The 23,524-nt window shown below is 38.6% G+C and overlaps 4 protein-coding genes across 8 annotated transcripts; 1 reads left to right on the forward strand and 3 right to left on the reverse strand.

Moving 5' to 3' along the window:
- Positions 1–662: 662 nt before the first annotated feature.
- On the reverse strand, positions 663–12,700 carry LOC103837845 (AAA-ATPase At2g18193). Of its 3 annotated transcripts, XM_033280841.1 has the most exons (7): positions 12,396–12,698; positions 3,947–4,112; positions 3,286–3,720; positions 2,754–3,081; positions 1,699–2,678; positions 1,104–1,612; positions 663–833 (listed from the first exon to the last, which is right to left on the reverse strand). In XM_033280841.1, the coding sequence occupies exons 3-6, from the start codon at positions 3,706–3,708 to the stop codon at positions 1,112–1,114; spliced, it is 2,232 nt and encodes a 743-aa protein (XP_033136732.1). In that variant the 5' UTR covers positions 3,709–3,720; positions 3,947–4,112; positions 12,396–12,698; the 3' UTR covers positions 663–833; positions 1,104–1,111. The 3 variants fall into 3 exon arrangements, with proteins under 3 accessions (XP_033136732.1, XP_033136731.1, XP_033136733.1); XM_033280840.1 differs by having other exon boundaries at positions 663–837; positions 1,108–1,612; positions 1,699–3,081; positions 12,396–12,700; XM_033280842.1 differs by lacking the exon at positions 663–833 and having other exon boundaries at positions 1,357–1,599; positions 1,699–3,081; positions 12,396–12,692.
- Positions 4,119–8,214, forward strand: LOC103837869 (uncharacterized protein At3g43530). Its single transcript, XM_033280839.1, has 6 exons — positions 4,119–5,023; positions 5,097–5,177; positions 5,745–6,503; positions 6,577–6,738; positions 6,831–7,710; positions 7,792–8,214. Exons 1-6 carry the CDS (start codon positions 4,487–4,489, stop codon positions 8,055–8,057), a joined length of 2,685 nt encoding a protein of 894 aa, XP_033136730.1. The 5' UTR covers positions 4,119–4,486; the 3' UTR covers positions 8,058–8,214.
- LOC103873328 lies at positions 8,997–12,385 on the reverse strand. Its single transcript, XM_018659527.2, has 2 exons — positions 11,986–12,385; positions 8,997–11,495 (listed from the first exon to the last, which is right to left on the reverse strand). Exon 2 carries the CDS (start codon positions 11,488–11,490, stop codon positions 9,151–9,153), a length of 2,340 nt encoding a protein of 779 aa, XP_018515043.1. The 5' UTR covers positions 11,491–11,495; positions 11,986–12,385; the 3' UTR covers positions 8,997–9,150.
- Positions 12,701–16,068: 3,368 nt separating the features above from the next.
- Positions 16,069–23,273, reverse strand: LOC108869627 (AAA-ATPase At2g18193-like). Of its 3 annotated transcripts, none has more exons than XM_033280845.1 (4): positions 22,576–23,273; positions 17,083–17,650; positions 16,507–17,011; positions 16,069–16,235 (listed from the first exon to the last, which is right to left on the reverse strand). In XM_033280845.1, exons 1-3 carry the CDS (start codon positions 23,034–23,036, stop codon positions 16,511–16,513), a joined length of 1,530 nt encoding a protein of 509 aa, XP_033136736.1. In that variant the 5' UTR covers positions 23,037–23,273; the 3' UTR covers positions 16,069–16,235; positions 16,507–16,510. The 3 variants fall into 3 exon arrangements, with proteins under 3 accessions (XP_033136736.1, XP_033136735.1, XP_033136734.1); XM_033280844.1 differs by having other exon boundaries at positions 16,069–16,232; positions 16,504–17,011; XM_033280843.1 differs by having other exon boundaries at positions 16,069–17,011.
- Between the last annotated feature and the right edge of the window lie 251 nt (positions 23,274–23,524).

Below are 23,524 nucleotides of genomic sequence, written 5' to 3' on the forward strand. Positions count from 1 at the left end.
ATATACATACGTACACGAATATGGAGACTTGAGAAGAGCGAAGGATTGGATCAAGCAACCGGCTAAGCACGTGGGTACAGTGGAATATGACACGTGGCTTACGTATATTGGGCAACACTCTTTTTTGTCCGAAGTTTCCACTGAAAGCTGGTGAAGTAAAACCTAACTACAAAGCCTGGAAAGTGCGTCAAGTACAACAACTCTTAGATACTCTCTCTCGGTCAGAGGCTTTTGAAAAGGAGATTTAAAATGATAAGCGTGGCTGCCGGGATCAATAATACTCTCTCATCCAAACTATAAAAAACATGTTTATCTTTTAGGTCGAGTTTTTTAATGTAATATAAAAAAACTTTTAGCATGTTTATTGTAGATCTCTTAAATTGAATTTTTTAACGTAAAACAAGATACGGTCTCTTAGCTTTTAACTATAAAAAATAAGAGACGTCTTTTAATTTTTTTTAGTTAAAAGCTAAGAGACCGTATCTTATATTACGCTACGAGACCCAACCTAAGAGACCTGCAATAAACATGCTCTTAATACTCTACACAGAAAAACATTAAAATCATCATCCTGCATCAACTATAGAGATAGAATATTTACCGAATAAATAAGTTTTGATACATGTGTACATATATAATCTAATTATGTATATCTAATTATATATAACAATTGTATCAGAACTTAATTTTCTGTTGAGTAAAATAAGTCTCACTTTAAACCAAAACTCAAATCACAAATTTAAATCGACACAAACTAAACAGAAAATAGTTTTAGTAAGTTTCAAGCCGGATACTTAAAACCAAAACTAAAGGGTTTGGTTCACTCATTAGACATTAGAGCACCCCCATTAGTGAACTTATGGGAGGTTCACACAGATTCCAAAAAAAAAAAAATATTAAAATAATGAATAGTGATGAACTTGTCTTTCTTCACTTCTTCCTAGTGAACCAGGTTCATCACTGTAGCGCGGATCTCACAGCATGTGGCGGCCCGCGATTGGTCCAATTAATTAATTTTTTTTTTTAAAACAAAAATCAAACAAAAAAAATAATAAAAAAATACTTTGTGAACCCCTTTCATGAGGTTCAGTAATGGGGGTGCTATTATATTCTACATAAGTTTTTGCCTTTTCCTGCCCCTTTTACCAGCCTGCTTCTGATTCTTCGTACTATTCTGTTTCCCGTCACTATCATCTATCTTAGTTACAACTTCGTTACAAGCAGAAACATCCTCCTGGGCCTTGACCTTGCTTTTCTCGTCTTTCCTCTTTTCAACAAAGCTAATTACTCCTCGGAGAACAACATCAGTATCATCGTCCTGCATCAACTCTTCAGCTAACTCAGCTGGAGTAACCTCCGTAGAATCTATCAGCTTCTCGATTTTTTCACATAGAGGATGGTTTAAGCCATCTAAACCAAGGTAATTAGAAACCAATGTCCTAAATGCTAAGCCTGTACAATACGACATATTGATATGCATATCCATTCTTCCAGGACGTAGCAACGCAGGATCAAGCCGGTCTTTGTGGTTTGTCGTGAACACGATGATTCTTTCATCTCCAAAACTTGACCATAACCCATCAATGAAGTTCAGAATCCCTGAGAGAGTCAACTACTCAAGACAATATTAGTAAAGATTATCTCAAATCAAATTAAACCCAAACTTATTCACAATTTGTTCTTATAAAAAAATATCACCTGTGTGTCTTGATCCTCACTATCGTCATACTCATCGTCCCTGCGTTTCCTCTTTCCTCTAGCTTTTCCAATTTCTTGATTCTCGTCTTCCCTATCTCTCACCTCAGCATTGCAATCAATATCCTCAATCACCAAAATAGAACGATTCGTGGTGGATAACAAAATCCTCTTCAGTTCACCATTGTCATAAATATTACTAAGATCAAGATCAAACACATCGAACTTTAGGTAATTAGCCATGGCGGCTATCAAGCTAGATTTACCAGTTCCTGGTGGGCCATACAACAAGTAACCACGTTTCCATGCTTTACCAACTCTCTTGTAAAACTCTTTCCTCTTCAGAAACCTCTCCAAGTCATCGATTATCTTCTTCTTTGCACTTGGATCCATCGCCAATGTGTCGAACGTCGAAGGATGCTCTAGACTTATACATCCCCAGCTCCCGCAAGAAGAACCATCGTCGTCCCTGCTCCCAGGCACATCTCGGCTATAGAGATTCACCACTCTCAGGTCCCTCTTGATCTTTTCCGACTCCGCGATAACGTGGTTCAAGTAAGAGTCCAAGACTCTCTCTCTCAGCTTCTTCTCGAATGTGAGCTCGTAGTACCGTTTTACTTTCTCACTGTTCTCCTTCTCCGTCTGAACATATAACCACCTCACCTGGAAGTCCTCGAACGTATCGCGGATCGCTTCTCCTTTGGCTATCGTGACATTCAAGTGCTTCTGCTTCGGAGTTTTTGCAACGCGTAAACGCTCAGTCTCGGGGCCGATCTTGGTGCGGAGGTACATCTCCGCCGCTTCGTAGACTAGGTTTCTCTTATACTTGGAGTTCTCGTCGATAATCAACGTGAGATTCTTCGAACTCGGAGTGAATAGTCTGCCCAGTACGTTCTCGTAGATGTAGGAACGGAGCTGGTCCGGTACGAAATCGTTGAGCATCGATCTAAAGAGCATCGAGAAGCCACTTAGAGATGCACACACTGAGAACATAGACGACGGTGAGAAAGAATTGGATGAAGGAAACATCTCAAGCGATGGAGGGTTAGGATGGCTACCAACGACGTTGATGATGAGCTTAAGCTGGTTGAGACATTCCGTCCCCGGGAATATCGGTTTTCGACCAAGAATCTCCGCGAATATGCACCCAACCGACCAGACATCAATGGAGGTTCCGTAGTTGTCACAGCAGAGAAGAAGCTCAGGTGCTCTGTACCAACGCGTGACCACATACTCGGTCATGAACTGTTCATTTCCCTGGCTCGTTCTAGCTAACCCGAAGTCGCATATCTTTAGATCGCAGTTAGCGTTGACTAAGAGGTTCCCTGGCTTCAAATCTCGGTGAAGGATGTTTGCAGAGTGAAGATACTTCAGTCCTCTTAGCAACTAAACAAACAACAAAACAAAAACCAATATCACTAACTAACTAATAATACATCAGACCCTGGCCATTGTGTCAGAGGTCACTAGTTCGAGTGACGGCTGGGACGAAATTAATATAACATGCTGTGATTACAGGCTTGAACCCCGAACCTCCTGGTATTATAAAAAATAAGAAGATAATACATGAGAAATGTAGAGTTACATTACCTGGAACAAGAAGTATTTGCAGTGATCATCAGAAAGAGACTGAGAGGATTTAATGATCTGATGAAGATCAGTATCCATCAGCTCATAAACCAAGTAAACATCTTTGAAACTCGATTTATTCGTAGGGAGCATAACGTCTTTAAGCGCGATCACGTTATCATGCCTCACGTGCCTAAGAAGCTTGAGCTCTCTCAGCGTCCTCAAGGCGTCAACGCGATTCTCGAACACATTGTGAATCTTTTTGATGGCGACCTTCTCGTTGGTCTCGCGGTTGATGGAAGAACAAACCACACCGTAAGCTCCTCTTCCGATGGGTTTGATGGGAACATACTTAGTGTCGATTTCGAACAGTGTTTGCCACATGGAGTAGTAATGTTTCCCTTGCTGTTTGATCCCATTTGGTGGCTCAACTAACATCGCCATGCTTTCTTGTCCCTAAACTCAACCAAAAACCCAAATTCTCATTTTCTTTTCCTTAAATTGAGTAAATCTTCAAAAAAGGGTTTAAAGAGATTCTTGATTTTCTTGAAAAGTTTCAAATTTTTTCCTTTACTTAGCTATCAATCAAACTTTCAAAGTAATTATGACTAAACTCTTTATCTAATTTAAGAAAAACAAAATTTAAGTTAAAACAAGCAAAGAAAAGAAGATTTCGACATACCCAGATTGTAATTACAGAAGCTGAATTGTTGTTGTTGGTTGTGTGTTTTGTTTGATTGGTGATTAGAGAAAGAAGAGAAGGGTATGATTGGATCTGAATTGAGATGGGTTCTTCATACTTATCAAGAAGATATAAAAGAGAGAGAGAAGTTAAGAAGTGGTGAGACCCGAATCAAATGCTGAGATCGACCAAATGGGCACACAAAAATCTGGAAAAGGACACTTCTGTTTTTATTTTTTTAATGAATTAATAATAAATCGAAATTAAGCTGAAAATACTATAAAACCTAAAACTTTAACTTATTTACATATCCAACCAACCTACCCCACCCACTAACCCGACCCGCGTGCCCTTCCCGGATCCTTCCCCCTAAATCAAACTAAATCCCTAATTCCTCTTCCCCGACATAACCAACAGAAAAAAATTCACGATCTCTCCCCCTTCCCTCTATCTCATCTCACTAATCAAACTCTACCACAATCATCACGATCTCCCTCTATCTCATTTGTTTCTCTATTTCGTGTTACTCTTTGAAACACTATGGCTCCAAAGACTCGTTTCACCGAACAAACGAACAAAGAAGGTGCGCCGGAGAAGAAGAAGAAGAATGAGTCAGTGGTGGAGAAGAAGAAAGCTGCGGTGGAGAAGAAGAAAGCTGAGGCGGAAAAGAAGAAGAAAGACTCTGTGATAAAGAAAAAACAAGCAGCGGTGAAAAGGAGGAGAGAAGCCGTTAAAAAAAAAAGAGATGCAGAGAAAAAGAAGATTGAAACCGCAGAGAAGAAGAGGAAGCGAGACAGTGGTGTAGACGATGAGTCCTCGTCCAATCCAACCAAGCGGCCTCAGACCGCATCTTCACCAGAACATCAAGCCGATCCTGATCATTATCCGCCACTATCAACGGAGTTACCTTCGCAGGATGATAGAGAGGGTACGCCAAGCCCATCAGTTCCGATTGAGCCACAAAAATCACCTACTCAAACACCCAATGAGGCGGAGAATCCACTGCAAGCTCCAATAACTTCTACCAACAGAGAATCAGGCTCACCCGAGGCTGCCATTAACAATGACGGGCAAACGGTAAACAAATCAATTAAAATGGTTTTGGAATTTTTATGATAAAATTGGACTAACAAATAGGAACCGTGAGCAGATTGGATCTAACAACATAGATTCAAATTCACATGAGGCTGCTATTGGATCTGCTGCCATTGACAACGACGCTCCAAGAACGGTAAACAAGTCAACTTAAATGGTTCTAGAAATATTTATCATAGGGTCGAAAAAAAAAATAAGTAGTGATTATATAAGAAGTGTAACTAGTACAACTAAAAGAATGAAACTAGTTCAACTGGTAATAAAATGTTGTAAAACAGAATCAATGGAACTAGTATAACTAGTACAACCACACTTCTTATAACTAATATAACTGGTATAACTATGAAAAGTATAATTAGTCTAACTAATACAACCGAGTATTAAATTACTAGTACAACTAAAAGAGTGAAAATGGTGCAACTGGTAATAATATGTTGTAAACAAATTCAGGATAACTAGTAAATTTTTTTTTATAAGTAATATAACTGGTACAACTACGCTTCTTATACGTAGTCTGACTAGTATAACTAGAGAAGTATTTTGTATAACTGTTTAATGAGATGGTGTTGTTGTTGTATAACTAGGCTTGCTGGTAGAACTAGTAATATTATTTTTAATTTAATTAGTGTAACTGGTACAACTAAGTGTTTATGTGTTGTATAACTCAGTTATTTATTCTTTGTATTTTGTTTGTATTTTTCAGGTTGAGAGTGATGATATGACCGTAGAAGCTGACAGACCTGCTGGTTTTTTCTTCAATCCGAGCAACTATGGAAAGGGTTGCAAGCTCTCCTCAAGGTGCCATCAACACGATTTTCTGAACAAGACGATTGGTAAGTTGGATGCCTCAGAGAAGAGTTGGTTTCAGGAACATCCTCAGTTCAAGCATATATTCCACATGGATTGTACCTCAACAAGAAAAGTGATGGGATTGTGGATGTTGCTACTTCGTACTATGCATACAGAGAAGGGTCGACAAGCTTGGTTTGGGGTAAACGGTGTTCCAATTAGATACTCTATCAGGGAACATAGCCTCCTCTCTGGTTTATACTGCCACTCATATCCAGAAAACTATCAGAGCATAGGGAGACTGAAGTTTGCGAGAAAGTATTTTAAAGTGAAGAAGACAAAGGATGGGAAGGAAAAGGGTCTGCAAGTGACAGAAGCGGATGTTAAGGAGAAACTTCAGAAGATGAAATTTGATGGTAGTGGCGATCGTCTGAGGATGGCGGTTCTTTACTTTCTGGCTACAGTTTTAAGAGGAAGGTCCAAAGCAGGATACTTCATTGAGTATTTCCTTCTCCAAGCAGTAGAAGATTTGGAGTTTTGCACCGAATTTCCATGGGGCCGTTACACCTTTGATGATTGCATGAAGGAGATTTTTCATGTAAGGGATCATTTTCGTGATGGGATCCCAGAGCATGCACAGTGGGTATTTCCTGGGTTTATCAACCCTTTGGAGGTATATGAATAACATTTTTCATAAGCATATTTGTTATAATATAACTAAAGTGATTGTGTGAAATGATGTGCAGATATTAGCATTTGAATGTATCCCTGTCCTTAGGGAAAGATTCAGAGAGCCTGTTCCAAACTGTTTTGATGGTTGTCCAAGAATGTGCAAATGGAAGTTCAAGAGGACCGGAACAACAGGATTTCCACTTGACATGATTTATCGGACGCTAGGAAACACAAAGGTAAAAGCTTATAATTTTTTTAAGTGTTGTTTATGTCATTTTCTTCAAGTTCATAGTTAATTAAATGTGTAATTTGTTGTTGGTCATTTCAGGAGATTATCAGTGTTTTGGAACCAAAAGGAAATGAAGTAGACCTTTTGTATGAAATAATGGATGAAGGGACTTTTGAAGACTTGGAGCTGATAGATGATTCGGATACGCTAGACATAGCTGTTGACAGTTGGAACAAGATCCTAATGGAACCAGGGAAAAAAATCTTCTGGCCGGATCTATATGAGATGGATGTGAGAACCCGAGAGCAACAAGAGGAGGCAGGAGGCGAGGCAGGGGGCGAGGCAGGAGGCGAGGCAGGAGGAGAGGCAGGAGGCGAGGCAGGAGGCGAGGCAGGGGGTGAGGCAGGAGTTCAAACAGGGGGCGAAGCAGGTCGTGAGAGTTTAAGAGAATTAGAGTTGAAGTTGAACAAAAGAATGGATGATGGATTTGCATTGAGAGACGAAACAATTCGTCTTCTGGAAGCAAGAGTAAAGGAGTTGGAAGAAGAAAAAATCCAGAGAGAAAGTTGGTCGTTCCAGGAGGGCGAGATGTATGGTGATAAGGAGGCTGAGATACTTGGTGATAAGGAGGGCGAGATGCATGGTGATAAGGAGGGTGAGATACATGGTGATAAGGATGGTGATGAGACTAACAAGGATGGTGATAAGGCTGATAAGGATGGTGATGATGAGCCTGATAAGGAGGGTGAGGATGGTGATAAGGCTGATAAGGATGGTGATGATGAGCCTGATAAGGAGGGCGAGGATGGTGATGAGGCTGACAAGGGTGATGAGGCTGAGAAGGATGGTGAGAAGCAGATTGAGGCAGAGGCTGACAAGGGTGATGAGGCTGAGAAGGATAGTGAGAAACAGATTGAGGCAGAGGCTGAGAAGGATGGTGAGAAACATATCGAGGTAGAGGCTGAGAAGTTGATGCAAGGTAAGTCATGATAACATATAACTTCAAATTTTATTTTTAATGATGATGATCTAAGTCAGGATGTATTTTTGTTCAATGTAGATACTGAAGATGGAGATGAGCAATCTACACTTCAAATTATGGCAGACACTGCAGAGAGATTTGAGAAGGCTGCTGCGGAAAAAGCTGTTGTGGACAAGACAGATGAGGTTGTAGATGATGATGCTTTGGAGAAGGAAGGTGAGGTTAGAGTTGATGACGCTTTAGAGAACACAGCTTCGGTTGGAGATTCACAGGATCCTGCTGAGATGCCAAAGAGGGTGCCCAAGCGTTCTCATTTGTTGAGGTCTCCTTTTACGCCAAACTGATTTGGCTGAACTATGTTGTTGTTTTTGGAACTTGTATGTGTTTGTTTTAAAACCTAAAACGGATGAACTTGTATGTGTGTGTGTTTTAAAACCTAAAACTTGTATGTGTGTGTGTTTTAAAACCTAAATCCAAACTTGGTGGTTGAACAGGTTGCAATTACAGGTGGGAAGTAAAACAACATTACAGCATCAACTATGCCAAAAAATATGAAAGTAGTATAACTAGAAAAACTAGTACACCTAGTGTTAAATTAAAAAGTGTAGGACTTATCTGGGAATCCACTTATTTGAAACTCATTATGCACACAAAGTTGTTTTAGTTTTTTAGTTGTACTGGTTTCTACAAAGTTGTACTAATTTATTAGTTATACTGGCTTGCACAAAGTTGTACTAGTTTATTAGTTATACTAGTTTGTACAGAGTTGTACTTTGGCAGTGAAACCTGAATATATTAGTTGTACCAAAGAGAAATACCATTATCTAAGTTGTACCACTCATTTATGTTAACATGTGTTTGCCCGGATACAATGAAATCATCACTATTGTGAAAATACTTGTCATGTATGTTTTTCAAAAAATATGTGGACAAATATGTTAACAAACCTTAAAAGTATAAGGTAGATCAAGCAAACTTTTGTGATGGAGGTAGAAATCCAGAAAAAAAAAAAAAACAATACAAAACACAAAGAAACCTATCCAAACACTTAAAATTAGACCATTTGAATGTTTTATTAATATGAAAAAACCTAAAATAATATTTAAATTTCAGATCCTCCATAGTTGTACTAGTTATTCCAGTAGAACCTATTTTAGTAAACTAGACATAGTTGAACTAGTTATTCCAGTATAACTTATTTTTAGTTTTACTAGTTGTACCAGTATAACAACACAAAAACATGAATGTTAGGTTTAATGAAGTTTTACCAATTGTACCTGTTGTACCTGACAGAAACAACACATTACATAAATAAGTTCTACAACACATAAATAAGTTTCATAACACATAAGTAAGACTCACAAGACTAAGCAAGTTCCATAACACATAAGTAAGACTCACAAGACATAAGCAAGTTCCATAACACATAAGTAAGACTCATTCATCAATTCCATCGCTTCCACTTTCATCGCTGTCAATTCCATCATTCTCACACACCAATGGTGGATACTTCTTCTTTTTCTTCCTCCGATATTCCCCAGCTGATGGAAATCTAGTTTCTTGTAGTCTTCCTTTCTTTCTTTCCACATGCGGAGGGTAGACAACCTGAGATAGGATTTCATCTGGAATTTCATAACTTTCCCATAATGAATGATGAGGCACTGGATATATTGTCTTGTAATATGCCAAAGTCCACTGCTCCATATAATAATACTTAGAACAATAGTCTTCAGACATTTCTCCACGCGCGATGATCGCAGCCTGTGCATGCACACAAGGATACCGATCAATATCAAAACACTTGCACTGGCATGTTCCGTTGCCTAAATCAACATAATAACCTTGACCATCTTTGCCAATCACAGTGTACTGACGTTCAAATCTGTTTAGCTCCATCACCGTGAGCTTTTTTGCCTTCGGATAACTGTGATGCAATATCCCATGCACGTAGGGAATTAGTATCTGTCTCTCTGGAACGCGTAAAGATAAATCACGATATTTGTTAAACCATTCTACCATCTTCCCAATGATCACATCAAGCATTGGCAACAATGCATATTTCCTTGGTTCCTTTAAAACACCATTGATTGATTCAACAGTGTTGGTTGTATCTATGTTGTACCTTTCTCCCGGAAATTGACATCTTGCCCATTTGGTCTCATGAACACTCTCATCTAGATACTCAGCGGCTTGAGGCAACGTTCTCCTGAAATCATTGTAGCTTTTTCTGAACTCGACCTCTGTGTACATACCAGCAATTTTTCTAAACTTTCTGGCAACCCCTTTCTTGTTAACTTTGCTGCATGCTCCGGCAACATTATTAGACAAGTGAAAAATGCAATATCCATGGATCGCCATTGGGTACACCTCGTGCACCTTCTTGATGATGCATTGGTTTCTATCAGTACAAAAAACAAGCTGAGGATCATCTGGTATCAAAGTTTTCAGTATAGTCAAAAACCACTCCCAGCTCGCATTTTTCTCACCATCTACTACCGCAAAAGCGAGGGGATAATGATGATGATCTGGATCCTGAGCAGTGGCAATGAGAAGCACTCCTCCATACACACCCTTCAGGTGAGTTCCATCCATTATTATCACTTTCCTCATTGCTTGAAACCCTTCGATGCAAGCTTTAAGCGCAAAGAACATATACTTAAACTGCTTCTTCTCATCCACTACTAATCTTGTGATGGTACCAGGATTCATTCTTTCTAACATGTACAAGTAAGATGGAAGTCTAGCAAAACTCTCCTGAGGGTTACCACGCAAATCACTGACAGCTTTGTGTTTCCCTCTCAAAGCTGTAGAATATGAAACCGTGACACCTAGTTTGTTCTTCACCAACTTTATGAGAGACTTTGGATCTGGAGTCTTGTATTGGCCTGGATAATCTTCATGCACCACTCCTGCGACCAAGCTTGGTGTTCCTCTTTTCCCCCTCTTGGTTACACTTCCCTCTCCCCGAGTACACGTATGCATCTTTCTATACGTTCTGACACTGAAAAAGGCTGAGTTTTTCAGCCTTGCAGCTCGTAAATACCATCTGCATCCAACCCCACGACATTTCAATACATAAACAGTACGATTCGTCTTGATTATATCAACCTCAAAACAATTCGAATGCACTCCTGCGTCCACTAAATTCCTCAGCTCTTCCTTAGTCGCAAATTCTTGATACAAACTCATATCAATACCATCATCCCACTCAGCATTGACAATTGTGTCTACAGATGGTGTAACAGCCGGCAACTCCTCCCTATCATTCATTTCATCACCCTCTTCATTGCAATCCTCATGCTCATACCTATCTGATTGTCTTGGAGGAACAATTGCTAACTCCTCATGATTATACCCATCTGATTGGTTTTGAGGAACAATTGCCAACTCCTCAACTCCAGCCATACCATCATTAGCTCTGGCATCAATCTGAATTTCCTCGTTCATAGAAAACTGCTCGTTACTCTGATTTTCTGAGATATTTTCGGAAAACTCCACATGCAAAACACTACGCCGGTTTTTCCTATCCACCTCCATTAAATATCCTAAAACATCTTCATCATCCAAAATATAACAAGGCCTCTTATTATCCACGACCAGGGGATAGTAGCTCAGTTGAAGCTTCGTCGCAGCTACATCGATATTCATTTTCTTGCCTATTCTATCAACCAAGCGAGAATAGGTTATCTCCTCATATTTTCCTCTCATTACTAATGTATAAATATTTTTGTCTCCACCATGATCAAAATGTATCACCACAGCTCCAGTACCATCCATAGTTCCTGAAAAGAGTTAAAACCAACATTACAGCTTACAAGTTATATCAGTTATACGAGTTCTAAAGTCGCTAAAATACGGGTTATACTAGTATTACCAGTTATACTGGTTTACATGTAACAGTCGTTTATAAGTTATACTAGTTATACTAGTATTTGACTTGTCAAAGGACTACTAAGAGTTATACAAGTTTTACCCATAGTCTTATTCAGTGTTACTTAGAGTTGTACCAGGTTTACTAGTTGTACTAGTGTTATTCTTAACGAGTTTTACCAGGTTTACCAGGTGTACTCAACGTCTGTTGTACCAGTGTAACCAATGTAAAAAATGATTTAATCTACAATATCATGATTCATACTATAAGAACGTTATCTTAAACCATGGAACCTGACTCATAATGGTAACATACATATTATGGGACTAAAACTAAACAGAAAACAAATAAAAAAGAAGAGAAGAGTGAGAGAGAAGGAGAGGGAGAGAGTATACACTTACCAAGCGATTTCAAGACCAAGGACGAGGCACATTTGCTGTTTCAAGGACGAGAAAAGCTGTAGAAGAACCCTAAGAAACAGAATTAAAGGTTTGTGGATAAAAACTTGAAGAAGAGAACTTTGGTTGGTGATTGAAATGAATTTTCGTGGGTGGTTGAGTAATGAAGAAGATGAAGATGTGAGGGAGTTAATATGGATTTTGGGTGGGACCCAGGCGAGAGAAAGAGAAAGGAAGAAGAAAATTGGACGACCGAGATTAGAGTTTCCATTATTTGATCCAATGGTTCACATGCCACTTTCATTAATGGCAAATTGGTAATTTACCAGCCCTTGGTCCATGATAGATCACAATTGGTCTATGTAGACTTCTTTTTGTCTTTTTGGTCTGTTATAGATCATTGTCCGTGAGACCCATACCGGGGAATGTTAGAGAAGAGGAAGAAGATGAAGCAATACGTTATGTTTGATGAAGAAGCCTTTCTTACTTCTTTTCTTTTTTCAGAAAAAAAAGTAAAATAATTTTATTTGGAAAGTCTGATAATTACGAAAACGACATTCTTTTGTAAGATATTTTTTTTGTTTCTCCTTTAATATAAAGAAAGCTTCAGTTACAAACTATTTAAATTCTAGATAAATGTATATCTAAAATAGTTACATGGACTCTCCATATTACACGTAATAATGCAAATTAAAAATAGGTTATTGAATCAAAGAATTTAATACTATGTACTTTGATTTGTAATTAATAAAGAAAGAGATAGCATTAAGTTTTATTACATTTTTTTACTTCATATATATATACACTAGGATAAGACCTGCGCCTTGCGCAAGATTAGTGTACATGATTATAACATAAAATATATACTGTTGACTAATTTAAAAACTTTATAGTATTATTATATTTTCTGTGTCTTTGTTATTGTAGATTGTTTAAAACATTGGATTGAGAACAATTGTAATATAATAAGAGATTAAAACTTAGCGTTTCCAGAAAAAAAAAACTTAGCATTTTTAAGCCCGATTCATAACTCCTTTAATGTTCAACTGATGGAATATGAACAAAATTTAGTTTTTAAATATAAATATATATATATATATATATATATTTAATATATTTTTAAACTGCCATACTCGGATAAAACAATGCTGATACGTCGTTAACTACAATACGTTTTAGAATTAGTATTAGGCTGGCAATTTCCTAATCAAATATTATGATCTTAACACAAATATTGCGAAGCTTTTGATTTACTGTGTAATTATTTTCTGTCCTGACCGATCAAATATAACTTATGTTTTATATAATTAATAATATTGGTTGTTCACAATGTTTTACATAAGAATGAGAAATTAAAATTAAAAAAAAAAGATTACTACAAATTATATTAGTCTTGTAATAGTATAAATTCTTGGTTATGGTTTCAGGAAAACAATTTAACATTTTTTTTTATCAAAACAATTTAACATTTAATACCCTGATTTTTAGAATAGTTTTGCCCCAAATAAAATTAAAAATTTCGCCCCTATTAATCAAGTCTAATAACTTTAACCTTGATTCTCCACATGGTTTTAAAGGGCTTTAACACAACAATAGAATTGGTAAAGGTCCTTTTTTACTTTTAGATATTTTGCTGAATAGATAGATGAGAGTAGAGATATGAAATGGGCTTAACGACCATGTGTTAGTCAAGACCAAATCCAAATGATCTCACCATATTAAACCAAAAAATTAAATTTGTTCAGTTGAATTGAAACCCATTAACTCCAATAAACCTAAAAATTTAAGATTTTCTAAATTGAAAAAAAAAACATGTTTTTTCGTTAAAACCGCAAAATCACGTTTTTCACCAAAACTGCAAAATCACATTTTCTTGCCGAGACCTAAAATCAAATTTTTCAACAAAACCACAAAATCATGTTTTCTCAACAAAGCCGTAAAATTATGTTTTCCCGCCAAAACCGTGAAATCACGTTTTCCTGCCAAAACCGTAAAATCATGTTTTCTCATCAAAACTTGAAAATCATTCTCCGCTAAAATCACAAATTTATGTTTTCCGGCCTAAACCGAAAAATCACGTTTTCTAATCTAAACCACAAAATCATGTTTCCCGTCAAAACCATAAAATTATGTTTTTCCGTCAAAACTGCAAAATCACGTTTTCACCAAAATCATAAAATTATGTTTTCTTGTCAAAACAGTGAAAATATATTTTCCCACAAAATCACATTTTCACCAAAATCGTAAAATTATGTTTTCCCGCCAAACCTGTAAATTTATGTTTTTTCTTCCAAAACCGCAAAATCAATTAATATCGATTTTTAATTACCTAGTTTTTTTGGCAATTGATAACTTCGTGACAAAGTAATTTCTTTCTTAAATATAAATTCCCATATTTACCTCATGAAAGAATTGTGAATCAAGCATATATATTCGATATGAATTTTCCTTTTTTCATTGAGCTATGTGCATTTAGTTATTTCTGTTAATAAATAAAGACATAAATTTTAGTTACCTAAATTCCATATATTATTTATGAGTGTACCACATTATAAAAGATTTTTTCGTCACCTCCTCATTCAAATACACACGAAACTGATAGACTAATTATGGTTCGGTTCAACTAAAATAAACTTGCCTCTTAACCAAAATCACTAATAATCTGACCGTATATGCTTTATGTTTTTCATGGATATGGTTTTCAAATAGATTTCGCATGAAAGAAAAATGAATTAAATCATGAAATAGCTTTGTTCAATACATTATACATACTGTTAAATAGCTTATGTGATGAACTTCATAATAACGAAGAGTTTGATGTTTGTGAAACGAAGAGTTTTTTCTTTGAATTAGACTGAAATTACACTCTGTCGAGTGTTATTTTAGAATTAATCACATTCGACACTGTCTCTTCTATGTTTCTTTTAAATTCGTTATGAAGAACATATACACAACTGAAGAACATTATAAACAAAACATAGAAAACTTGCTATGAACAATTGTCATGAACTTCTTATAGTTATCGACATGGCCAATACCATCTTTTAAACAACTCGTTTGCATATATACACGACTGAATCACATCCCCTATAAAACATGGACAACTTGCTGTGAAGATTGATCAAGAACCTTTGTATAGTTATCGACAGGGCCAATATAATATCTTTTTTAGTAGCTGTTAAGTTTTCAACAAAACGTAGACTATGACGCAACCATTATATTAACTCGTCAATTATTCGGTCCGTTATTTTACATTCCTAGAGATTAATAATATTAGCCTAAGGTTTAGCTTAACTCTTTCTAATCATGACACATCAGCAAGAAGAAGACTTAATAGATAGACACATCAGCAAGTCCAAAATTTAATTAGTACAAAGTTAAGGTTACATCTTTTTAAAAGATCCTCAATTAATATATAGGGGATACGTACACGAATATGGAGACTTGAGAAGAGCGAAGGATTGGATCAAGCAACCGGCTAAGCACGTGGGTACAGTGGAATATGACACGTGGCTTACGTATATTGGGCAACACTCTTTTTTGTCCGAAGTTTCCACTGAAAGCTGGTGAAGTAAAACCTAACTACAAAGCCTGGAAAGTGCGTCAAGTACAACAACTCTTAGATACTCTCTCTCGGTCAGAGGCTTTTGAAAAGGAGATTTAAAATGATAAGCGTGGCTGCCGGGATCAATAATACTCTCTCATCCAAACTATAAAAAACATGTTTATCTTTTAGGTCGAGTTTTTTAATGTAATATAAAAAAACTTTTAGCATGTTTATTGTAGATCTCTTAAATTGGATTTTTTAACGTAAAACAAGATACGGTCTCTTAGCTTTTAACTATAAAAAATAAGAGACGTCTTTTAATTTTTTTTAGTTAAAAGCTAAGAGACTGTATCTTATATTACGTTACGAGACCCAACCTAAGAGACCTGCAATAAACATGCTCTTAATACTCTACACAGAAAAACATTAAAATCATCATCCTGCATCAACTATAGAGATAGAATATTTACGGAATAAATAAGTTTTGATACATGTGTACATATATAATCTAATTATGTATATCTAATTATATATAACAATTGTATCAGAACTTAATTTTCTGTTGAGTAAAATAAGTCTCACTTTAAACCAAAACTCAAATCACAAATTTAAATCGACACAAACTAAACAGAAAATAGTTTTAGTAAGTTTCAAGCCGGATACTTAAAACCAAAACTAAAGGGTTTGGTTCACTCATTAGACATTAGAGCACCCCCATTAGTGAACTTATGCGGGGTTCACACAGATTCCAAAAAAAAAAAAATATTAAAATAATGAATAGTGATGAACTTGTCTTTCTTCACTTCTTCCTAGTGAACCAGGTTCATCACTGTAGCGCGGGTCTCACAGCATGTGGCGGCCCGCGATTGGTCCAATTAATTAATTTTTTTTTTTTAAAACAAAAATCAAACAAAAAAAATAATTAAAAAATACTTTGTGAACCCCTTTCATGAGGTTCAGTAACGGGGGTGCTCTTATATTCTACATAAGTTTTTGCCTTTTCCTGCCCTTTTTACCAGCCTGCTTCTGATTCTTCGTACTATTCTGTTTCCCGTCACTATCATCTATCTTAGTTACAACTTCGTTACAAGCAGAAACATCCTCCTGGGCCTTGACCTTGCTTTTCTCGTCTTTCCTCTTTTCAACAAAGCTAATTACTCCTCGGAGAACAACATCAGTATCATCGTCCTGCATCAACTCTTCAGCTAACTCAGCTGGAGTAACCTCCGTAGAATCTATCAGCTTCTCTATTTCTTCACATAGAGGATGGTTTAAGCCATCTACACCAAGGTAATTAGAAACCAATGTCCTAAATGCTAAACCTGTACAGTACGACATATTGATATGCATATCCATTCTTCCAGGACGTAGCAACGCAGGATCAAGCCGGTCTTTGTGGTTTGTCGTGAACACGATGATTCTTTCATCTCCAAAACTTGACCATAACCCATCAATGAAGTTCAGAATCCCTGAGAGAGTCAACTACTCAAGACAATATTAGTAAAGATTATCTCAAATTAATTTCACAATTTGTTCTTATAAAAAAATATCACCTGTGTGTCTTGATCCTCACTATCGTCATACTCATCATCCCTGCGTTTCCTCTTTCCTCTAGCTTTTCCAATTTCTTGATTCTCATCTTCCCTATCTCTCACCTCAGCATTGCAATCAATATCCTCAATCACCAAAATAGAACGATTCGTGGTGGATAACAAAATCCTCTTCAGTTCACCATTGTCATAAATATTACTAAGATCAAGATCAAACACATCGAACTTTAGGTAATTAGCCATCGCGGCTATCAAGCTAGATTTACCAGTTCCTGGTGGGCCATACAACAAGTAACCACGTTTCCATGCTTTACCAACTCTCTTGTAAAACTCTTTCCTCTTCAGAAACCTCTCCAAGTCATCGATTATCTTCTTCTTTGCACTTGGATCCATCGCCAATGTGTCGAACGTCGAAGGATGCTCTAGACTTATACATCCCCAGCTCCCGCAAGAAGAACCATCGTCGTCCCTGCTCCCAGGCACATCTCGGCTATAGAGATTCACCACTCTCAGGTCCCTCTTGATCTTTTCCGACTCCGCGATAACGTGGTTCAAGTAAGAGTCCAAGACTCTCTTGAAAGTGTAAAGGCCCAAGACATCACTCAAGCCCAACAGGAGTTGGCCCAAGTTATCAAAGGAGTCAACGGCTCTCTCAACCAGGATCAGAAGACGACAATAAGACAGAAGAGTGAGAAGAAGGGGACAGACTGTGCTAAGGAGCAGAGAGCTCTCGTACTATGTAACCAGTTTGATACCTTGTTATCAGTAGCAAGTGGCTAGATGTGTGACAGATGTAAACAGATCCTGAGAGATCAATTAGGGTTGAGAGAGTGTCTCCAACTATATAAAGAAGTATAGGAGGTTGTAAACGTTTTGAGCTTTTGAAATATATTTTAAGTAAAGTTTAAGTCTTTCTTCTTTATTCATATGGTATCAGAGCTTTCTTAAATCCTTAACAGGTTGCTGTAATGGCAGAAAGAAACGATCCATATCCTTTTCCTTCAGACATCCATGTCACTAGCTCTGTCACTCTTAAGCTTAGCGACACAAACTACCTCCTTTGGAAGACACAGATTGAGGCTCTTCTCCGTTCTCAAAAGCTCCTTGGTTTCCCCACTGGTCTTACGCCAGCTCCTGCTGCTACTGTCGTCAACATCGTCAACGATGCTCCTGTCGAAGCTCCTAATCCAGCTCATGAAGCCTGGACGTGTACGGACGAGCTTGTTAAGTCATGGATCTTTGGAACTCTTACAGAAGAGGTTCTGGGTCTTGTTCATGCCCTTGCTACATCCCAAGTTGTGTGGCTTGCCCTTGCCTCTCACTACAACAAGAGTTCTCTTGCTCGAGAGTTTGAACTCCGACGTCGTCTTCAACTCCTTTCTGTGAAAGGTAAAACCTTTTTGGTTTATTGTCGAGAGTTTAGGATTCTCTGTGACAATCTTAGTGCTATTGGTAAGCCGGTGGATGAAAACATGAAGATTTTCACCTTTCTGAATGGTCTGGGTCGCGAATATGATCCTATTACAACAGTGATTCAGAGCTCTCTGTCTCGACTCCCTCCTCAGACGTTCAATGATGTGGTCCTTGAGATCTCTGCTTTTGATGCAAAACTACAGTCGTATGAAGCTACTCCAGAGGTCTCTCCTCATCTTGCCTTCCAGACTCAACGTTTTGGAAACTCAAACTATGGTGGAAACAGAGGACGTGGCGGTTCTTTTGGTCGTTCTGGCAACTATCGAGGACGTGGTGGATATTCAACACGAGGCAGAGGTTTCACACAACAGGTTAATACCTCTGGTTGGAACCAACCTCCTGGATCTCAGTCTCAGGGTTCTCAATCAGGGAATACTCGTCCAGTATGTCAAATTTGTGGACGTGTTGGTCATGTGGCTTTGAAGTGTTGGAACAGATTTGATAATGCCTACCAGAGTAATGACACTCCTCACGCCCTAGCTGCTCTTCAAGTTTCAGATTCCAGTGGTCGCGAATGGCTTGCTGACTCGGGTGCTACAGCTCATATGACGCCTTCAGCCACCAACCTTCAGAACTCAGTTCCATATAACGGTCAAGAGACAGTTATGGTTGCAGATGGAACATATCTCCCTATCACTCATGTTGGATCCACTACCTTGAATACCACGACAGGTAGTCTCCCTCTTTGTGATATACTTGTGTGTCCATCAATGCAAAAATCTCTTTTGTCGGTCTCGAAACTGTGTGATGACTTCCCTTGTGGGGTCTATTTTGATGCTAATGCTGTCTCTGTGATTGATTTGAACACTCAGAAGGTAGTGACCAGAGGACAACGTCGTGAGAAACTTTATGTGTTGGAGCAACCTGACTTTGTAGCTTTCTATTCAAATCGACAGACTGTTGCAGGTGATCTAGTGTGGCATCAGCGTCTTGGTCATGCAAATCCTCAGGTTCTCCAACTCCTCAAAACCAGCAAGGCAATTTCAGTTAATAAGAGCAGCACCACTTCCGTCTGTGAACCTTGCCAGATGGGAAAGAGTTCTCAACTTCCTTTTTTTGATTCTGTCTCTAGTGTAATGGAACCACTTGATCGAATACACTGTGATCTATGGGGTCCTTCTCCAGTTGTATCTGTTCAGGGGTTCAAATATTATGCAGTCTTTGTAGACAACTATTCTCGTTATTCATGGATCTTTCCTCTAAAAATGAAATCTGATTTTTGTGATATCTTTATTGGATTTCAAAAACAAATCGAGAATCAGTTAAGCAAGAAGATCAAGGTGTTTCAGAGTGATGGTGGGGGTGAATTTATGAGTACGAGGTTTAGAGCACACTTACAGAATCATGGCATCCAGCATCTCATCTCCTGTCCGTCAACGCCTCAACAAAATGGCATATCGGAACGTAAACACCGGCACTTAACAGAATTGGGCCTGTCTATGATGTTTCAAAGTAAAGTCCCTTTACGTTTCTGGGTTGAGGCTTTCTACTCTGCCAACTTTATCACCAACATGCTTCCTTCTCCATCTCTGAAGAACAAGAGTCCCTCTGAGCTTATACTGAAAAAGGTTCCTGACTACAGTTTTCTTCGAGTTTTTGGGTCAGCCTGTTATCCTTGCTTACGTCCTTTCACTCAACATAAGTTCGAGCCACGGTCTCTTCAATGTGTCTTCTTAGGATATCATCCTCAATATAAGGGATACCGTTGTCTCTATCCTCCTACTGGTCGTGTCTACATTAACCGCCATGTTATATTTGATGAGACTTGCTTTCCATTCATGGATAAGTATAAGCATCTAGTCTCTCAACAGACCACAGGTATCATGGGAGCATGGCAAGCTGCAGATCCGCCTCAACGACAAGTCTTGCCAACTCTATCTTCCTTACGTTCTCAGGTGTTATCTCCGACTCATGCCTCACATGAAAATGTTGTGGAATATCCACTGGAAGATAATACTACCGAGACGTCTCCAGCGGACATCGGTCTTCAAACACCAGATCGTGAAGAGATGGTACTAAGGCCTAGTCCCGAGACCAACACTCAGCAAGCAGTAGAGCCCGTCACTGAGGAACAACGTCACCCCATGAGGACAAGATTACAGTCTGGAATTCGCAAACCGAACCCTCGGTATGCATTACTTGCGAGCACTACAATCCCTTCTCTACCTAAGACGGTGGCTGAAGCTTTAACTCATCCGGGTTGGCGACAAGCTATGCTAGAAGAGTTGCAGTCTATTTTTCAGAATCACACGTGGTCCTTGGTTCCTCCTGAAGCTAGCATGAATGTATTGGGCTGTCGATGGGTGTTTACTGTTAAACTCAACGCTGATGGTACTCTACAGAAGCTAAAAGCACGCCTTGTTGCTAAGGGATTCAATCAAGAAGAAGGCATTGACTTCAATGAAACATATAGCCCTGTGGTCAGGACTTCTACCATTCGCATTGTGCTTACCGTGGCCACTGCGAAGCAATGGAATATAACTCAGCTTGATGTTAAGAATGCCTTCTTACATGGTGATTTACAAGAGCAAGTGTATATGGTGCAGCCTCCTGGTTTCGAAGATCACGCTCATCCTACTCATGTTTGCTCTTTGCATAAAGCTCTCTATGGTCTTAAACAAGCCCCAAGAGCCTGGTTTGACAAGTTTAGTAATTTTCTGATTGAGTATGGCTTCGTCTGTAGCAAGGCAGATCCTTCTCTATTTGTCTATCGTCACAATGGAGATACTCTTGTGCTGTTACTCTATGTTGATGACATCTTATTAACAGGATCTAACCCGGCGTTGTTCAAGTCTCTCATTAATGAGCTGAGTGCTCGGTTTGCGATGAAGGATCTGGGAACTTTCCATTACTTCTTGGGAGTACAAGCTCAACATCACTCTGATGGACTTTTTATTCATCAGGCCAAATATACAGAGGAGATACTTCATAGTGCTGGTATGTCAACCTGCAACCCGATCAACACTCCACTTCCTCTACGTCTTGATCATGTGTTCCAAGATACAACGCCATTTGCTCAACCCTTCTACTTTCGAAGTCTTGCCGGGAAGCTCCAGTATCTGACAATCACACGTCCGGATATACAATATGCTGTGAACTTTGTGTGTCAAAGAATGCATTCACCCACTGAGGCAGACTTTGGTCTCTTGAAGAGGATCTTACGGTATCTTCGTGGCACTTCGACAATGGGTTTATACTTATCTAAACACAGTAGCCTGGATGTGGTGTCTTATAGCGACAGTGACTGGGCAGGATGTCGAGATACCAGACGATCCACTACCGGTTTCAGTGTGTTACTTGGCTCTAACGTTATCTCGTGGTCGGCAAAACGACAACCTACAGTGTCTCGATCTTCTACTGAAGCCGAATACCGAGCTCTAGCAACCACAGCGTCAGAATTAACATGGGTCTCTTCCGTTCTTCGTGATCTCTTGGTTCCTCAGACGCGACCTGCTGTCCTTCGCTGTGATAACCTTTCCGCTGTTCAGCTCTCGGCCAATCCGGTCTTTCACAACAGGTCTAAACATTTTGACACTGACTACCATTATGTTCGTGAGAGAGTTGCCCTTGGTGTGCTTGAGGTTCAGCATGTTCCCTCTCATCTTCAACTGGCTGATATTTTTACTAAGTCCCTACCGCGACAATCATTTCAGCAACTGCGACATAAACTGAAAGTGTAAAGGCCCAAGACATCACTCAAGCCCAACAGGAGTTGGCCCAAGTTATCAAAGGAGTCAACGGCTCTCTCAACCAGGATCAGAAGACGACAATAAGACAGAAGAGTGAGAAGAAGGGGACAGACTGTGCTAAGGAGCAGAGAGCTCTCGTACTATGTAACCAGTTTGATACCTTGTTATCAGTAGCAAGTGGCTAGATGTGTGACAGATGTAAACAGATCCTGAGAGATCAATTAGGGTTGAGAGAGTGTCTCCAACTATATAAAGAAGTATAGGAGGTTGTAAACGTTTTGAGCTTTTGAAATATATTTTAAGTAAAGTTTAAGTCTTTCTTCTTTATTCATATCTCTCTCTCAGCTTCTTCTCGAATGTGAGCTCGTAGTACCGTTTCACTTTCTCACTATTCTCCTTCTCCGTCTGAACATATAACCACTTCACCTGGAAGTCCTCGAACGTATCGCGGATCGCTTCTCCTTTCGCTATCGTGACATTCAAGTGCTTCTGCTTCGGAGTTTTTCCAACGCGTAAACGCTCAGTCTCGGGGCCGATCTTGGTGCGGAGGTACATCTCCGCCGCTTCGTAGACTAGGTTTTTCTTATACTTGGAGTTCTCGTCGATAACCAACGTGAGATTCTTCGAACTCGGAGTGAATAGTCTGCCCAGTACGTTCTCGTAGATGTAGGAACGGAGCTGGTCCGGTACGAAATCGTTGAGCATCGATCTAAAGAGCATCGAGAAGCCACTTAGAGATGCACACACTGAGAACATAGTCGACGGTGAGAAAGAATAATTGGATGAAGGAAACATCTCAAGCGATGGATGGGTTAGGGTTTACTATGAGAAAGATCGACGATATGGTTTTTAGGTTTTATAGGCACATAATTTTTATTTCCTTTAATTTATAACTTCTATTATACTAAAGAAACTTGTAGAGGAAAGAAGGTTGCGTTGCAAAGTGTGTCCGTGTGTACACGTCAGACACCAATCAGTTCACCGACTTCCTCTTTCCCTTTTGATTCGGTCCATCAATGAAGAGAAATACATGGTCAAACAAGTATTATTGTGTCGTTGTTGTTTTTATTTTCGGAACTAAGAGATGATAGATTAGACACTATGATTCTACAATTACTTTCATAAAAAAAATGAGATGACTACTAAAATTGATGATATATTTTATGGCTAAATATAACATGGATAACATTTAATGTTGATTTATATTTTTGATAATTTTTTTAGAATAACGTAATAACTCATATACATTTAATATTAATTTATATTTTTGGTTAACGTTTTAG

This window comes from Brassica rapa, chromosome A09, assembly GCF_000309985.2.
Source record: "Brassica rapa cultivar Chiifu-401-42 chromosome A09, CAAS_Brap_v3.01, whole genome shotgun sequence".
Taxonomy (NCBI): domain Eukaryota; kingdom Viridiplantae; phylum Streptophyta; class Magnoliopsida; order Brassicales; family Brassicaceae; genus Brassica; species Brassica rapa.

Excerpts from the sequence above, each read along its gene's own strand:
- LOC103873328 (XM_018659527.2), bottom strand. The coding sequence starts at position 11,490 with ATGGATGGTACTGGAGCTGTGGTGATACATTTTGATCATGGTGGAGAC.
- LOC103837869 (XM_033280839.1), top strand. The coding sequence starts at position 4,487 with ATGGCTCCAAAGACTCGTTTCACCGAACAAACGAACAAAGAAGGTGCG. Across the intron at positions 5,024-5,096 it reads TTAACAATGACGGGCAAACG|ATTGGATCTAACAACATAGA; the intron begins GTAAACAAATCA and ends AACCGTGAGCAG. Across the intron at positions 6,739-6,830 it reads GGACGCTAGGAAACACAAAG|GAGATTATCAGTGTTTTGGA; the intron begins GTAAAAGCTTAT and ends TGGTCATTTCAG.
- LOC108869627 (XM_033280845.1), bottom strand. The coding sequence starts at position 23,036 with ATGTTTCCTTCATCCAATTATTCTTTCTCACCGTCGACTATGTTCTCA. Across the intron at positions 17,651-22,575 it reads GAGAAGAAGCTGAGAGAGAG|AGTCTTGGACTCTTACTTGA; the intron begins ATATGAATAAAG and ends CACTTTCAAGAG. Across the intron at positions 17,012-17,082 it reads GTGAGGATCAAGACACACAG|TTGACTCTCTCAGGGATTCT; the intron begins GTGATATTTTTT and ends TGTCTTGAGTAG.
- LOC103837845 (XM_033280840.1), bottom strand. The coding sequence starts at position 3,708 with ATGGCGATGTTAGTTGAGCCACCAAATGGGATCAAACAGCAAGGGAAA. Across the intron at positions 3,082-3,285 it reads GCAAATACTTCTTGTTCCAG|TTGCTAAGAGGACTGAAGTA; the intron begins GTAATGTAACTC and ends TTGTTTGTTTAG. Across the intron at positions 1,613-1,698 it reads GTGAGGATCAAGACACACAG|TTGACTCTCTCAGGGATTCT; the intron begins GTGATATTTTTT and ends TGTCTTGAGTAG.